At 37.5% G+C, this 17,282-nt stretch overlaps 2 protein-coding genes across 2 annotated transcripts; both read right to left on the bottom strand.

The window, feature by feature from the left end:
• Window positions 1–458: 458 nt before the first annotated feature.
• On the bottom strand, window positions 459–10,130 carry LOC108666437 (casein kinase II subunit beta). The gene is made up of 5 exons (XM_018153314.2): window positions 10,058–10,130; window positions 4,830–4,935; window positions 4,041–4,143; window positions 3,344–3,516; window positions 459–2,319 (listed from the first exon to the last, which is right to left on the bottom strand). The coding sequence occupies exons 2-5, from the start codon at window positions 4,899–4,901 to the stop codon at window positions 2,005–2,007; spliced, it is 663 nt and encodes a 220-aa protein (XP_018008803.1). The 5' UTR covers window positions 4,902–4,935; window positions 10,058–10,130; the 3' UTR covers window positions 459–2,004.
• A 436-nt stretch (window positions 10,131–10,566) lies between these two features.
• On the bottom strand, window positions 10,567–15,601 carry LOC108666436 (carbohydrate sulfotransferase 11). The gene is made up of 6 exons (XM_018153313.2): window positions 15,534–15,601; window positions 14,700–14,815; window positions 14,287–14,387; window positions 12,817–12,874; window positions 12,231–12,439; window positions 10,567–11,808 (listed from the first exon to the last, which is right to left on the bottom strand). Exons 2-6 carry the CDS (start codon window positions 14,811–14,813, stop codon window positions 11,199–11,201), a joined length of 1,092 nt encoding a protein of 363 aa, XP_018008802.1. The 5' UTR covers window positions 14,814–14,815; window positions 15,534–15,601; the 3' UTR covers window positions 10,567–11,198.
• Window positions 15,602–17,282: the final 1,681 nt, after the last annotated feature.

The raw sequence follows: 17,282 nt of genomic DNA, 5'->3' as shown, positions 1-17,282 counted from the left end.
TTTTCACTGCGATACTTTTTAATTGTCGGATAATAATCCGATTCATAACTACCTCTCAACCGATTACTGAAAACTGCAACAGCTCGCACTTAGGCCAGGCATATGCGAGTGAAATGAGCCGTAAAAAATTCCTTTACGTTAAATGTTTGCAGTTTTGAACGAATGTCAGCATCGCTGTGGCTTTAAAAACATCAGATTTTTATCAGACCGCACGATATCTTCCCGAACTTTACCTCTCAAGAAGAAATAAACGCTTCCCAAATACCATCTTAACTAACCTGCCCCTTTACTTAACTCACCAATGAACTATGTAAGCAATGCTAACTTTAGTTAAAATAACTATTACTTTACCAAATGATCCATAGCAAATGCACATAATAGGTTAATAGCTTTTAGACACAGGTGTCAAACATTACAAATTTTAACTTAATATCGGGTATTTATAAATGAAACGCTCATTCAACGTGGAACTTTTGTTTGGCATTTTCTGATGACAATGATGGAAAGCAAGTATGTACATGAAAAGAAACACTAAAGAAAACTTTTGCAAAGTTATGGAAGTCTAGATGCCAAGTCATGAAACTAACCACAACGAGATTAACTGAAGAACTTGTAAAAAAAACGACAAGTAATCAAGCTACTGAAGAAGAGACAATAGTTACTAAACGACCTTCTTAATGCTTCCCAATACATTTTTTGAGAATAAGACTATGGTTTTTTTTTCGGGAGGCATCCTAATGTTCTCAGCGGTTATTTGATTCAAAACTGAACTGCAATCATACTGGACTGAGACATTGGTCAAGTCCTGAACTGAGACAATGCTCAAGTCCTGAACTGAGACAATGCTCAAGTCCTGAACTGAGACAATGCTCAAGTCCTGAACTGAGACAATGCTAAAGTCCTGAACTGAGACAATGCTCAAGTCCTGAACTGAGACAATGGTCAAGTCCTGAACTGAGACAATGCTCAAGTCCTGATTCCAAAAATTTCAATGCCATTTTTGGATTACTCACCAGCCTATCACATACGATTCATATCGGTCGTCATAGTACCACTGAGATTGTAAACTCGAGCAATGAATCACTCCATATCCGTAACATGGATGGTACTGTTAAGGACGTGTACAAATACGACTGAAGTACACGAGTGTTCGGGAATATGCTCTAAAATTTTGTTAGGCTTGGGTTGTAACGGCATAGCCTCTGAATAAAAAGCAAGCTGAAGTTGACAAAGTAATAAGCAGCCAACTTTAATAAATTATCGTCTCAAGGGTTCATAATGCAATCAGTTACCTATAGTCTCAACAATGAAGGTTTATTATGTTGGAATTCCTACTCGAAAAATGAGTTATACGAATCATCAGCAACCATAATCTTGTTTAAGACAATCACACAAAACATCAAAACTGCATGAAAAAATTAGCCAATAAAAAAATCTATATAATTCTAGGAGAAAATAACTGTCTGCAACACCATAATGTGGTAATTCCATTCTCTGCAAACGATATCAGTCTATGCTGGGAACTTCAGACTTAAAAACCCTAAGTATATTTAACCCAATTCTGGTCATTTAAAACCACTTGCACATTCGTGAACTACTGATTACCACTTCCAACAACATCAATTTCTTCATCCGCATATAGTCATTAACTCCGGTTAATACAAGCCTTACTGATCATTTAGCTTGAAACATCCTCTGAATATATGCTCACACTTACGAGACCTCCACCCCGAACACCAAGAGGAAAAGATTAGAAAGAATCATAGAGGATATCATGAAGCATATTCCAGTCGAAGAATAATTCAGCTACGAACTACATATATAACGTAGTAGAAATGAGTCCCATAAAAAGCTAGGGATGTAATATTTCCTCCACACATTATTCAGCTTAAAATGTTTCAATAAGAAACTATGGCGTTGATGATAGCAATCAAGCCACTAGCACAGCGCGATCTTTAATAGCTAGCCATGAAGAAGGCAGGACCTGGAGCAGCACAAATATATCTACCTTTTACCATTGTTAAAATTCACAGGTCTCATAGGGGCATTGAAATTAGCAGCAGCTTGTTGTTGCAGTTGGTAAGCCATGGGGTGAATCTTGAAGCCATAAAGTCTTGGGACAAACTGAGTGCCAGGACGCTTTGGTCGGTACTCAGGATGCACCATGAAGAGCATGTGAGGAAATCCTGTGCCGAAGTACGAGCCGTCGATGTGATTGTAGCGCGATGATTTGGGAGTGTAAACATCACAGCAGTTGGGGCAATACAGCTTCACCATAGCCTCGCCAGGCACGTCACTCAAGCCGATGGGCAGCATCGGCTGCACATACAATGAACAAATATTATTAACTCGTACAGAAAACAGTTTCTAGTTTAAAATTATAAGGCATAGACGAATGGAAAACTCAGAATATGTAAGGAAGCAAATGAAAAATTAGGTAAACAATTTCCATTATCAGGAGCCACCAAACTTTCTTCAGAAAGGGCCAAGAGCAAGCTTTCTGAAACCTTCGTAGGCCGGTCACGCCCTTCACTATTTTACAACACTTCTCTTTAACTTCACTTCTTGTCTGTCTGTCTGTCTGTCTGCTACAAATCTTATAATCAAAATTTAACATACTTCTACTTATCCTATCTATCTGAAATTTTGTACACTTGTGTAAAGTTGGAGACAATGCATGAATCAAATGATAAAATAAATTATTTAAAAAAATTTTTTTTTTCAATATTAAAAAAATTGGAAAAATAATTTTGTCAGCTAGAAAATTTATAACTGATATTTGACACACTTTTACCTGTCCAATTGATCTGAAATTTAGCACACTTGTGTGAAGTCGGAGGCAATGCATGAATCGATTGACAGAATAAACAATTTTGAAACAAAATTTATATATTAAAAAAATTGAAAAATTAATTTTGTTAATATTCGAAAATTAAATGAGAAATTTATTGTTCATCTGTAACATTGGAGACACCGGATTCGTTAGAAGTGTTGTCTTTAAAAATTAATTTTTAAACGTATATTTTTTAGATCATGCATAACCAGAAATAAACGCCACGCTCGATTTTTGTACACATTATGTTGAAGTACGAGATAACCTCGGCCGGCCGGATGGAACCTAGCCGCGGGCCGTAGTTTGGAGAGCCCTGCTACAGATTAAGTAACTAATGAACTGCACATATGAAGATGTTGAATTAACTGACTAAAACTGACATACAAAACAGGGATTTTTCACTCAATATCAGACCTGGTTCTCACAGTAGACCCCCGGACAATGCACAATATCAGACCTGGTTCTCACAGTAGACCCTCGGACAATGCACAATATCAGACAATATCAGACCTGGTTCTCACAGTAGACCCTCGGACAATGGCCAAAATCGCCAGCTTGGTATTTTTCAATCATCTGAGCGATGCCTCTGTTGGTGAGGATGTAGCGGGCATGGATGAGGCCGTAGAGCATCTCAGCCGCCTGCTCCACCAGGTCACTTTGGTGCGGAAGATCTTCTTCATCATCTGGGGTATGGTTTGGTCACCAATTATTTGTTATAACTGAATATTGTCTTTACATGAAAATATTTTGATGTGAATCTTTCAGAATTTTGTTCAGAATTAGATTAATGCATAAATATCTTTGATAGTTTGATATGTTAAATTTCAGGATGACACCAATTCACTTTTACACATTCTAAATTATAGATCAATACAAGACTACCTCAATAATACTCATTATTCTTTACTAACCGGAAACATGGGATTTATACTTGGAAGTGATAAATCTAATTTGTACTGAAACATGACATGAAAGAATCCTTTTATTATTCTAGGCTGTCCACATTTAATAGCAATACAATTTTGATGACAATTCAAAGTTTGAAATTGTGTTACAAGAGTTGGAAAATATTTAGCATATAGATGTCATTAAAGCAAGAGGTAACAATGTAGCAGTGGCATGCCAACTCTCACCTGTAAAAAATTTGAATAAATGTACAAATTAACAAGCAATGTCTTACAGACTTGCTCAAATACTCAACACTGACCTGGTTCTAGGTCAAGGATCATATCCAAGGCTTGTCTGTAGTGAGGGACTTGCTCGTTTAGGCCTGTTAAGTTGAATTTATCTTGGATGTAGTCTTCATCAACCTAAAAAAATGAAATCAATAATAACCATTTGCAGAGAATAATAAATATTGTCTTGAATTCAGTTTAGAGTTCAGGCCAAAAGAGTTCCATCAAAATTTCAAAGATATCATTGCATATTTTTTGATATCTATATAGCTACATGAATTCAAGAAGGGAGGAGAAAAACAGTTTACAGTCCATGAATACATTTAAATTTACAACCATAATTCATTACCAATGTTTGACAACTGTCAAAGGCCAGCTCAATTATTGAAGGGTAAAGTAACAAACTACCAACTTAATTCATCATGAAAGAATGATGACATGCACGGAAGAATGACACGAAAGGAATAAATCATCAAAGCTAAGTGAAGGATTAAAAAATCTCAAATTTTTAGTGTAAAACATTGCTGACTTATGTACATTACAATTTTTTGCATAAAAGTATGCTTCTATTACACCAAACACATCATTTCACTCATCAAATTCAAATTATGGGGAAAAAACTGATTTAGTCATAGAGCTCTCTGGACTTTAAAAAAGTCAAATTAGCACAACATTGCTTCCTGAAATTTATGTGAGAATTTAAATCATCAGCATAGCCCAGACTTCCATGCCCTAGCAATACAAAGTATATGGGTCTCAATAAAGTTTAAATATCAATAAAAATATCAGAATTGATATGAATCATAAATACGAGAACTCACCTCGCAGAAAAATTCATTCCCCCTGAGGCCACAGAACCAAGCAATCCATGATACTTCTTCCGAGCTACTCATGTTGATAATTTTGAAGCGTAATAATCACAAAAATCTGCAGAAAAGATGGAGAATCTAAACAATAAATTTCAATTCCATGACTAATCAATAAAACATGTTGTAAAGGACAACATATTAATATTTAAACTTCATATCAGCCACTCAAGTGATTAAATGCATACTTGCCTAACCCTCTTGAATCTAGAAAGATTCCCATTGTTGTGAATAAATAAGGAGAACTTTGAATATTACTTTAATACATATAATATTAGTTGATAGTACTCAAAGTTCAAATCCAAATGGTGCCATGAGTGCATAATAAGGCCTTAAGATTCCAAATGTTTAGAAATTATGTCACTTGGAGCTAAGTGGAGATTGGGCAGAAGCCACCCATGAATTGGACAAAAACGCATGTGAAAATTACCAATTTAACTTATTCCTATGGCCTTTTCCTAATTTTTTCACTAAAAATAAAACTAAAATTCCTATTTTCACCCATGATTCTAAGAAATCTCCTGTGAAATGATCATTCTTATGCACAATTTTAGGAGACCTCTGCCAGAATGATCCAAGGAGCAGTACATGTATATAAACTTAATGACATAATACTGTAATTACAGGTGCCTCTTGGTTAGTAAGTTATTTTCAAGTTATCAGTATAAAACTGATCAGCAATTTAATTAGCACAGTTTTCAATTAAAAAATGAAAACATTGGAAAGGCACTTATGTAAATAATATAATATACAGAAAGTAATAGTTAAAAGCTGATCAAATATCCAATTATTTCTTATAAAAGCTAGCAACTAAAGTCATTTAGCAGCTCAAGTGTGCATGTGCCATTGAATTGGTCAGTTTAAATAGAATCATATATACCAGTCTCACGATGATATAGGTTTTTAGAGAATCTGCCTGCACAAAGCAATCACTCTGCTCATCAATATGTGTGAAATCAATGATAGGAGATCCAAAAATGCAATGAAAATTTAACATGAAGGCAGTCAAGAAACGTGCCTTTGGCAACCAAACAAGCTAGCGGTGGACAGTGACCAGTGCTCCAAGGAGCCAAAAAAAATTGTGATAGTTTGTAGTCTGGCAGCAAGCTAACAACTCCTGTGTTCTGAGATTTGTATGTGATATAGATTAGATTGTGGCATTGTGCATATTTTTTATTGTGATAGTGTGCATATTTTTGATTGAAATACAGCATTATTGACATTATTTTGCACTGGTGATATGAACTGAAAACCTTGAAAGAGAAACAAAGGACAGAACTCAGGGAAGAGGGCTGGAAAGATGACTGAGCAGCCAATGAAAGTAAGTCATTGTCACTTTTTCAGTTATTTATGGCATTTTGCAACCGAAGGAAGTTGATAAGAAATTTCACAGTTCAAATCTCAATTTTTTCTATTAAAATAACTTTTGAAACTCCTACAATTTCTAGGTGGATGGTCTCACAGGGTTGGATTGTTCATTCTGAGCAGGGAGTGTAAGTCCACTGAGTTTAAACTGGCACACGGAGCCTTGTGAAGTTGTGATGGGTTTAGACAGCCACAGGTTGCCACTTGCCTGAGCATTTGACGAAGAGGTGGACTGCCATAAGTACCTCCCTTCCTAGATCTCAACTATTGGGCAGGGTCCCTTATTATCCTGTCTTGCAAAATGGCAGCCATTTTGTTTTGGATTGAGGTACAAAAACTCTGTCAATGAAGTTTTAATGCAAACACCTGTCTGCAACTTTTTTCGAGCAATATTTTTTAATAATGCAAAAATTGTTTTTTAATACAGACCATAGCTGAAGTATGATTTCAAATTGTAACTTTTCAGCCATTTTTTCAGATTTTTTTTGGAGCTAGTATAAGTATGATTTCTTTACTTCCTTTATGCTATATTATGATATAGATAAAAAAATTAAGTTTACATCACTTTTTCTAGTTTTGCAATATTTCAATTAGTTTTTCTGCTATAACATTTTCATGCTGCAGGCCTGCAAAAGTCCCATTTTTGTGAAATATTAACATCATATAATTTCAGTAGGTGTGAAATCTTTCAGCCCTAATGCCACATTCAGGATGATGTATGTTTTCAGGGAATTTTCCTGAAAAAATTCCAGGGTGTCTTTTTTTAGGCCATTGTTGAGCACAGCCAGCACCAAAGAATCTAACTTTTCTTTTTGTGCAGGTGTCGGCACAACTCCTGGCCATCCCCACGTGCACGCAAGAGTCCACGCAGATGCAGTTTGTCAAGGGACAAGAGACAGAAAACTTCTAATACTCAATTTTTATACAATACCTTTTTGCCAAATATAATCCAAACTATAAAGAAATTGACAAAAATGACTGGATGGTTTCTAGAGATTTTATTTACAAATCAATTGGTATAGGTCTCATTGCTGTAGCTTTAAAACTCTAGGAGATAGGTTTGCTGTGACAATAAGTTAACTTTTCAGTAGAGCCTGACAAAGTCACGCGCACCTCAAAATAGACATTCAAGGGTGAAAGGTTGCAAGACTAGATGATACTGGAGCTCAATTTCTGTCACGGATGGTGCGAACGGTGGCACAAGAACCATCCCGTACAACTGCAGGCAGATAACTGGAGCACAGCGTGTTCAGACTGGCTATTTAAGTGTGCTACTGGTAATTTCAGCCTATCTTGAATGTTAAAGAACACCACCACCCTTGACTCTTTCGCGATCAGTCGTGAACGCATAAATCAACGTACAGAGATGGTTTTGGTACCTTTAGATGCTTCAGAATGTAAGCTTTGGGATGAGTATGAAAACCAAAAAGTCCAAATTTTTTATTTTAGGGTAGACGCTCCCCTTATGAAGACAAATGTCAGTTTTGCTGTTCAACTCTTTCAAGGGTAAAATTAGAGATTTGGTATAACACGTGCACGGACTTTGTGAATAAGTTTGAGGCTTATAAATGGCTTTTCACGGCTGAAATATGGAATTCATGGCTTGAAGAATTGGATTCACGGCTCAAAGAAATCAAGTCACGGCTGGCAAATCCATAAAACCACGGCTCAAAAAATTTAGTCGCAACTCAGTGGCTTCGACTCACCAAGTAGATATATTCCATGCCTGAATAATAGAAAGTGAATATGCTGTGACAGAAGAGTGAGAAGACTGTCCCAATTTGGCCCATCTGTACCTTACTACCCCTTTGTAATTGTTGGTAGGGTAAACACACCATAACCATATTCCAGCACTGTGGGTAATTCTGAGTTCTGACACAGTGAGTGCTGACACCCCACAACTTTTTCCTTTATATTAAGCTTGGTCTTAGTTCCATGCATGCGTAGATGGTTGAAATAGTGACGTCATACTATTGCGCACCAGATTTCCATAAAAGAGCAAAACACTAGATCTAGCAGAAAATGTTAAGATCTGCAGAGCAAAAGTCCAAGTCAACTAGTGAGAACATTGAAACATGTATGAAAGTTTATAGTTGACCTTGCTTTACTAAATAGTAATAAACTGTTTGTGCAGAAAGAATATTATGGTTTGAGACTTTTAAATGAGTCTGTGAATATTTTAGGAATCCTTCAGGTATACTTGTATTTGCTGATTTTAAGTGGTAAATAAATTAATAGATCATTGATTTAAGAGACGGTTTTTGACACATAAAAACTAATTCCGACACAGGTCACAGGGTGTCAGAATTAGTATGACACACAGGGTGTCATTTACTGTCATATTCCAACAAAGCTCACAGGGTTTTGGAATTCCAATACGACAAAATACAACTAAAATTCCTATTTTCACTCGCAAAAATAGGGTAAACGCGGTATATTCCGACATCGTAGGTAATTCCGTCACCTCTCTAGTTTTTCCTTTATATTAAGCTTTGTTTTAGTTCCATGCGTTCATTGATGGTTGAAATGGTGACGTCATACATTTGCGTGTCGAAATACTGCAAAAACACGAACGGAATTCGAACACGTGGATGTCGGCATTAAGTATCAGTTAAATTTGAAGCGCTGACGCAATACAACTCACCACGTGTCAGATATTGCCACACACAGTGACGGAATATAGGGATTTGGTAGGTTTCCATTCTAAAGGCTTTTTTTATAAATATGGCAACATTTTGTGATGTTTCATCGTTGGTGACGCGTAGTGAGGTGTTTTGAGAGTCACGTGAAGCCAACAGAACTTACGTAACGCATACGTTTTTTTTTTAGTTTTTCATTTCTCGATGCGTCCTTAATGTGTCGGAATATACCGCGTTTACCCTACGCATTATGATTTTGAAGCGCTGTCGGTCTGAGTGTTGGAATTCGTCTCGCAATATGTCGCATTTAGTCACACAGTGTCCAAGTGTCGGAATTCAGCAATTGTGTAGATTTGAATTCTAAAGGCTTTTAAATAAATAAGGCAACAGTTTGTGACGTTTCATCATTGCTGGCGCATAGCTAGTGTGGTCAATGGTCACTGTGGTGTGGTGTTTTGATAGTGACACCAATCAGAACTCAAGTTGCGCATATGGTTATTTTCTTAGATATGGCCATTTATTTCTTGCTACGTCCTTATTCCTTATTAATCCTTAAGCCTTAAGGTGTCACTATGGTGTGAATATGGTGCAGGACTGCAGGTGCACAATGCAGATTGAAAATTTAAAGACATGAATTGATTGAATTCCAAATACCTAGGATTTAATTTATAGGCCTATTATTCCCAATGCACCTGGTGACCTGCCAGACCTGGCATATCATCCCTGAATCCTGACTGTGGCATACCTATAATATATAGGCGGCTAATAGGCCTACTATAAAGATAAGATATTCATTCCACAAATAAATTGATAACCTTATACAGACGTAATTCTAATCTAAATTATAATTGGAACACAGTTCCTACGTTACCGGCAAGGGAAAAATTAATCTAAGATTGACCTTCCGGCTCAGCCAGCATCGATAGTTTTTCCTATCGACTAATCGAGTTAGCTAACCCCTACTAGATACACATAGATAGTAATTAAAATGACCAAAAATTTTAGAAAAATTGAATAGGCTATTTCGCAATAAAACAATGCGTAATGTAAATCTTCTCACTTTAATCAAGAGACAGTCAACGGTCAAGACTCAACCTGATAAACTGAATAAACACAATCAACAACATTTAGAATAAATTCAAATTAAAACTTCCGTGTAGCCTATAATGCTTTACTTGCCGTCTCGCTCAGAACTCTCGCTTCACCTCGCACTTTGAAAACACGAGCGGTCCATGGGCTAATATTGGTGCTGCCATCTACAAGCATCTTTCGAAGACTAATTCCTCACGTTCACGTTTTCATGAGCAAAATTTGACAATTCATAGCAAACGACACTTTTTCGAAAACAAACAGAAGTTGTTGATGATTCACTTGCGTTTAAGACATTAAGCTACGGTATTTAGTGAAATTAAGTCGAAAAAAATACTTCAACAGCGCGAGAAAGAAGCATCGTTAGCATCACAAATAGCTAATGGGATGGGGGGAGACATATGAAAAGGGCAATGTATCTTACCTACACGATAACTTATCCTAATAATCATGCTTACATAAAGGACGCAATTATGTATTGCGTGACAGTCCTGCTCTGCGAAAGCATCACGACTGTTTACTACTGCTTCCTGGAATAGTTTTCAGAGTAATTTTAAATTTTGCTTCTCAAACTGTATACTCAATACAATACCCATAAGTGTTGCACGAACCCTTTATTTGTTTGATAAGGAATATTACATTTATGAAGCACCGTTTAATTATTAGAAAATGTCCCTTGCAAACCGCGAATACGATTTGAGTTGATGATTTGAGAAAAACATTTGATTGATTTGAGGAAAACATTTAGAAAAGTTTTAATAAGAAATTCTGGTCTTCAACGAAACAAGTGCGTACATATTTTAATACACATATCAATGTGATTCTAACGCATACAATCTTCATGCACTTTTTAGACAATCTTCTAACTTGAGTTATTATGATTTATTTTCTTTATATTCCTCATTCAGGATTACCTTGGATTCCAGAAGAAATTGTATCATATTCTTGGATCTGCCATACAGCGGGAGAATATAATTAATAACCCGTACTATATGCACTAAGTGTGACGGCATGGTACGGTACAAATTGTCCTTATTTTCAGATAACTATTATCCTATTTTTTATTGTTATGGGTTTCAATTTATAAGTAGCGGATGTAAATTTAACAGCTCCAATACCAAGTGAGCAATTTCTCAAATCGTTACATGGTGTACTTGGAGTCCACACCAAAAACATTTGCCTTTGTAATATAAACAAAACAAATTCCGATCGTTTGACAAACTGCAAGTTCTCAACTCGCAGCCGCTACAAATTGATCAATAGTGTACTGAAACATCTCGAAATCAATTTCGAACTTTTTGAAAAGTGCCAACACCTGTGCCTTTGTTAACTGGGAGAAGAAATTTTTTATGAGCGCCGAATTTTCATCATTTTTCGACTCTATGGAATCGTTTGATCGATGCTCTTGACTCTCAGATTTTTCTATAGAAGTAATAGAGAAATTCTCAGGACTTTGATTGCTCTGCAGGTCGGAGATCGGTCTTAATTCCAGACCCTCGTCGAATGATGAGACTGACGGATGGGTCTTCCTGATGGCCAGCTCTGGGAATCCAGTTATGAAGACGAGAGTTTGCATATCTTCATCTAGTGACTCGAGCTTGAGGACTACGTTGTAAGGCACGTCACACGGCCGACAGATGATGTGGTAAGGTAGCCAGTGTTCGTTGTAGTCTTCAACGGGCGTCTCCAACAAATACTGTACGAACTCCGGGAAAGTTGGCACGTCCTTGTAAAACTCATCATGAGGCTCTTGCTGACGATACTTTGAAATAATGGGCATGTTGTAGCGCCTCAGGAATTTATTAAATTGAGTCTTTACGGACTTTGTTGATATCTTGTCCCTGAGGAAACATTAAAAGTCAAATCAAACAAAAATGACATATATAAGATTATATAAGAAAACTGAAGGCTCAGAATTCGAATTACATAAAAAATATAGTATTTTTATTTAATTTACTAAAAAGCAGTTGCAGAAGAAACTTGTTCGTTCCTTAACCGAGTAGTTAAGGAAATGAACATAGTTGACCCGTTGATGGCTGGCTGACGACGATTCGACGCTTCTCATGAAATAATAATTTTCTTTGTCGACTTTTTTCTTTTTAGAACTGTAATTTTAGAACTGTAAGCCTACGTCTCCACACTCCTGCAGTCTGAATTTAATGTAATGCAAAAGATCGCCCGCGATTAAAGTTGCCTGCACATTGTGTTTTCAAACATACAACTACAACCTCTACTTTATTTTGTCGTGCAGCTCTTAGCTCACCTATAAGCTGATATCAGCCTGAGGAAGGGATGCCTGACTACCATGAAGATGGTGCCAGCTTCAGGCGGCTGCTCGGCAGCAGAAAGATGGGGCATGAGTCTCCTGAGGGCGGTGTGCTGACGACTAATTCCGAGCTCCTCTATGAGATTCTCTCTACCCACGACCTTCAGCAGCGACTGTACCACCGACGTGGACGCCACCTTCGGGACCTGATGGGAATTCTGCGTAGTTGAATTATGCGATTTTCGATGTTGTTTTGCCTGAAACTTTCATATACGTACATTGAATATTCAATGAAAATAACAGAAATTCAAGTTTTCCCTAGGAATTAATAGTTCGGTTAACAGAACATGCGCATTCAGCGCGTTACAATTTCGGCGTTATTTATAAAAGTTCAGTCAAACAGGAAGCGAACTTAAAAGGAATTATGATCTGTTATCATAATCGCATGTTATATATATTTACATGTTGGCTAAAAAACGTAGATAACATTAACACCGAACAATCTCCCTTAAATTGATAACATTAAACAGATCAAGCCGCATGCCTCGCGACGCTAATAATTAAGTTTCAAACACTGACTAACCTTGCACCATGCGAGTCGGTGAGCCCTGGACACCAAGATGTCGGGGCTGGACTGTCGTCTGTTCAATAATAGCGGTGTTACAATTCTATTATATGCAAATTTTCCGCTATAAAATAAAAAACTGCGTTGTAACACGTCCATGCGACAATATTTCTTCTCGCTTCGAGTCACCGACATGTGGAACAGCCTCCCTGATAGCATCGTTTAAGCTCTGAGTATGAACATCTTCAAAAACAGACAAGACGAAGCTATGCAGGAGCATATGTTCAGTCTTGAAATGCCTAGCAAATTACGGACCAGGCAATAAGTCCAGCAGCTATCTCAATCAATTGTCAGTTATGGAAAGATCGGGTTCCAAAGGCCGGATCCCTTGTGAATCAAGTCACGAAAAGTTCAAGAATCAGCAACAGGCCATGGGCCTATTTCTTCAATGCCGACACTTCTAGTCTATTCTATTCTAATTAGACTAGCATTTATATAGAAGCGCTTAGTCAACGAAGTAAGAGGAGAGAAAAAGAAGTGCCGACTCAGTCTCTACAGTTGATTTGTAGACAAGCGAAGCGCACGGTACGCGACGTGCATTGTATCCCATAGCGCACACCACCGCAGTCAGTAAATTCAGGAGAAGGTATTTAGGCTTCTCCGCTCGCATCGGGGATTGTGTCGATATTGAAATACGGTCAAATACAATAAAATCTGCATTACTTCCCCCTGAACAATGGGCGATCGTGAGGGACATAAGCAATGGGATGCAGGAATAAATTACTCGAAGCCGCGTCGACAGAAATGAAAACACAACCTTGACGTTTGTGGGGTCCCGTGCAAGAGGTAAATTCAAGTCGATATCTGGCTAGATCATGGGTCACATGATTGTATTCCGGCAGGAACTGTGACTGCGGCTGCAAGTTAAGACGTCTGATGGTCAACAAACTGGACTGAGATGCCATATAATCAATGTATATTATGCGGTTTGCATCTCATAAACATCGTTGATTTTAACATATTGCCATTCCCGCCCTAAAATGTTCAATCTCTGTAACCCGAATCTAATTAGATTTTCTCGCTAAGTAAAATTTCTCGCCAGAGGATTATAGATTTTATCAGAAAAAGAAGGAGACGTGTGATAAAATACAATAACATATAATATTATAATTATGTCGTCATGATAGATATACCATGTAGAGAGGTGCTGAACCATGAGAACTAGAATCGTAAAAATGCGACGCTAAAAGGCGTCAAGCGTGACATACAGTATCATCGGTCTTTTAAAATGAGTGTATGAAATTATATCGGAATCGGCGACAGGCCACATCAGGCCTACACTTCAGCGCCGACATCACTATGTTATGTTATGTTATATGGATAAGTAATTAGTTGATTGGGAGCAATTATATTGATTGGGAGCAAATAGCGCAAGAGAATAAGTACGATGTACTGGCAGAGTTAGTAGCGATGAGTCAATTTGGTTACCCGGTACGAAGGTGGGCGTGGCTGCTGCAGTACTCCGCCAGGTGTTGGCCTAGCCTCTGCGCGGCTGGGGTGTCGGGTGCCAGCGCTGTGCTGCGCTGAATCTTCAATACGGCAAGAACTATTATTGCTAATTTTTTTTATAATTATTTTAAAGGCAACTATCGAAAACAAAAAAAAGTGATTCAATATAGCTGATTGTAGTAAGAGAATCCAGGAAATAACTTTTTTTTTATCAAAATAAAGTAGTTGAAGGATTTCAAAAGTCACGTAACGGTGACGCGTCACCAAACAAAAGTGTATCTAAAACACAGCTTTATGCAACGACTGAAAAGAATAAGATCAAAATAGACTATCCTCATTAATTCATAAAAAAATAATATATCTAAATAGTCAGGGTTTCTTTCATCACTCACAGCAGGCACTACATGTTTTTGATCGTCGCCCCACCCGCAGTATGCAGTGAACAGCACGACATAAGGCAGCGCGAGCAGCAGAGCCAGCAGGAGGTTCATGGAATGCCACTGCATGTCTGTCGCAAGACCGGTAAAAGAAAGCGTCACTGGAACATAAGCACAGTGGCTGACTGGAAAAGTGGGACCAGTGGGAAAAGCCACACAGTGGGACCATTAAACTATTTTAAATATTACAATATTGTATTGAACAGCAGTTTGAGGTGGTCATGGCACACAAGTTATTGCATTGATTGATGTGGTATAGAGACGCGTTGCCCTGTTCTGCATCCTTCTGTGAGCCGCATTTTGTTTTAGGGAAGGTGTAAGGTTCAAACGAGGAATACTCCAATTAATTAGGTTGGAAACTCGAACCAATACTACTAACGATCCTCAACAAGAGAGAAATGAGAGCATAATAAACAACTTTTTATTGAGTAAAACATGCCAATTCAACACTGATAAGATTAACTGGTAAAAAAGTTATAGTAGAAAGCTAGGTCAGGACAACTACGACAATGAGCATGGGGTGGGTGATGCAAAGCAATGAGCAATAAAGATATACAGCAACAAAAGTGTACAGCAATAAAGGTGTACAACAATGACGGTGTACGGCAATGGGCGGGTGGAGTGCACAGCAATGATGGTGCACAGCAATAATGGGCACTGCAATGACGGTGCACTATAATACTATGGAACAATTCCATATAAGTCACCTACATGAATACATTTAAAGAATTCAGAGACTATGTTCAAAACTCAAACGCTTAACTAAAGTGCAAATGCACTAACACCCACCTAATAGAGACACTACAGGTACACTTGCTAACAGTGTACCTGTAGAGTGTAGGCACGCTCCGTACAAGTGGCAGTAATCGAATGAGAAGATCTTCAATTAACACCTGCTTCAGTCCAGGTGTTAATTCAGCCCATGCAGGTGTATATAATGCTATGTCAGCGGATAGCATGGTTGCCACCTCTACCAGCAAAAGTAGAATTTACGACGCGAAAAGAATTTTAAATAACTTAAATCCTTGAGAAAAGGTGAATTTCCCTTACATGAGGTACAAATTGAGCCAACTGAATATTTTGCTATCCATATTAAATGTAATAGGCGTGCCCATTTCGCGAGGTACCTAAAGCTCTCCTGTGTGAATAATTACTATATAATAGGATCAAAATCATTACATGAGATAAATAGTTAGCTGATTCATTATTATTAAAATGGCGGCCGAATATTTCCAAAATGGTTGTTTGGGGTACAATAGGACAGTTCGTTGTGAAGTACATTGGGACAGTGTCCACCATTATTGAACTATACAAGGTTGACCCACGACGATTTCCTCTTTTTAGTTCAGCTTTTTGTTACGTCACGTAGATCGAGAAACGTAAGTAAACCCTTCATTCCCCTGACGGTTTGGTTGACTGGTTCGATCGCATTTCGGTGAATGGTTAATGCCTGTGACGAAAATGGGTCACAGGCATCTCATGGGTCAACCTTATACTAGTTCAACCATAGTGTTTACTAGCTGTCCGTGTCCTAGCACCTGCCAATTATTCAAGCCGGCTACTTCCGATATGAAAAAGAAATTGTCGGTTCGCCGCCAAATATTCGTTGACAGAGATACTCGGCTCTCTTCATCATCTCCATCAGGAGAAAAATTTCTATTTTGTACACAATTCATCTGATGTAATAGAAGAAGAAAATTTAGTGCAGGAAAAGGTTCGAAAAATTTTCCGGCCATTACAGAGAGAACGAAAGCTCCATGATTCTTTAGAACAGCTCCATAATTCTTTTTAATTTAATTTCACGGAGCCAAAAACATATTATGTTGCTGGATAACAGAGCAAAAAGACGAAGATGAAAAATTTAAAAAACCTTACTTGCGCCGTATAGGGCGAATGCAAAGCGTTCTATTTTTTTTCCTGGTGTCGCAAATCTTGTGTCAATCAGTCTGGGAGATATTTAATCCATTCTGAGCAACTAAACGCCTAATAAAATCAAGACATAATTATAACCTGACATTTGACTATAATTTTTAATATTACAATTAGGTAAAGTGTCCCAATGTGTCCATGAACTGTCCCACAGTACCCTGGGCCGGCGTACTGTGGGACATTTTATTTCTTTTTTTTTATAAGTATTAAAATCACTTGTTTGCTTGAATCGCAAGTTAAAGCAGGAATTTAAAAGCAAAGACAATACCACAAAAATTCACCATATCTTTATAAGAGAAAACGTTTCGGAGTCCAGCTTCATCGTCAGTTCATAACAGAAAATTCTGTTCGGAAAAAGTTCTAGGACTGAACTTTTTCTGAACAGAATTTTGTGGTATGAACTGACGATGGAGCTGGACTCCGAAACGTTATCTCTTGTAAAGATATGGTGAATTTTTGTGGTATTGACTTTGCTTTTAAATTCCTTCTTTTTGTTTTATTTTATAATTTCTAGTCAGAGGAACAGTTCTGATCACTGCTTAGGTACTTAGCAACCTACAAAAGAAATTGATGCTTAGTTTTATTTAGCATTTTGCATTCTATAGAAGA

The sequence above is a fragment of the Hyalella azteca genome, unplaced genomic scaffold, assembly GCF_000764305.2.
Source record: "Hyalella azteca isolate HAZT.00-mixed unplaced genomic scaffold, Hazt_2.0.2 contig16599, whole genome shotgun sequence".
NCBI lineage: Eukaryota > Metazoa > Arthropoda > Malacostraca > Amphipoda > Hyalellidae > Hyalella > Hyalella azteca.
Note: the sequence above shows the minus strand (reverse complement) of the source record. Positions and strands in the feature narration are given on the sequence as shown.

Coding starts and splice junctions, on each gene's coding strand:
- LOC108666437 (XM_018153314.2), bottom strand. CDS start 4,901: ATGAGTAGCTCGGAAGAAGTATCATGGATTGCTTGGTTCTGTGGCCTC. Junction 4,144..4,829: donor GGAATGAATTTTTCTGCGAG/GTGAGTTCTCGT, acceptor TCATTTTTTTAG/GTTGATGAAGACTACATCCA. Junction 3,517..4,040: donor GATCCTTGACCTAGAACCAG/GTCAGTGTTGAG, acceptor ACCATACCCCAG/ATGATGAAGAAGATCTTCCG.
- LOC108666436 (XM_018153313.2), bottom strand. CDS start 14,813: ATGCAGTGGCATTCCATGAACCTCCTGCTGGCTCTGCTGCTCGCGCTG. Junction 14,388..14,699: donor AAAAACATGTAGTGCCTGCT/GTGAGTGATGAA, acceptor GCCGTATTGAAG/ATTCAGCGCAGCACAGCGCT. Junction 11,809..12,230: donor AGGCTGATATCAGCTTATAG/GTGAGCTAAGAG, acceptor ATGTTTCCTCAG/GGACAAGATATCAACAAAGT.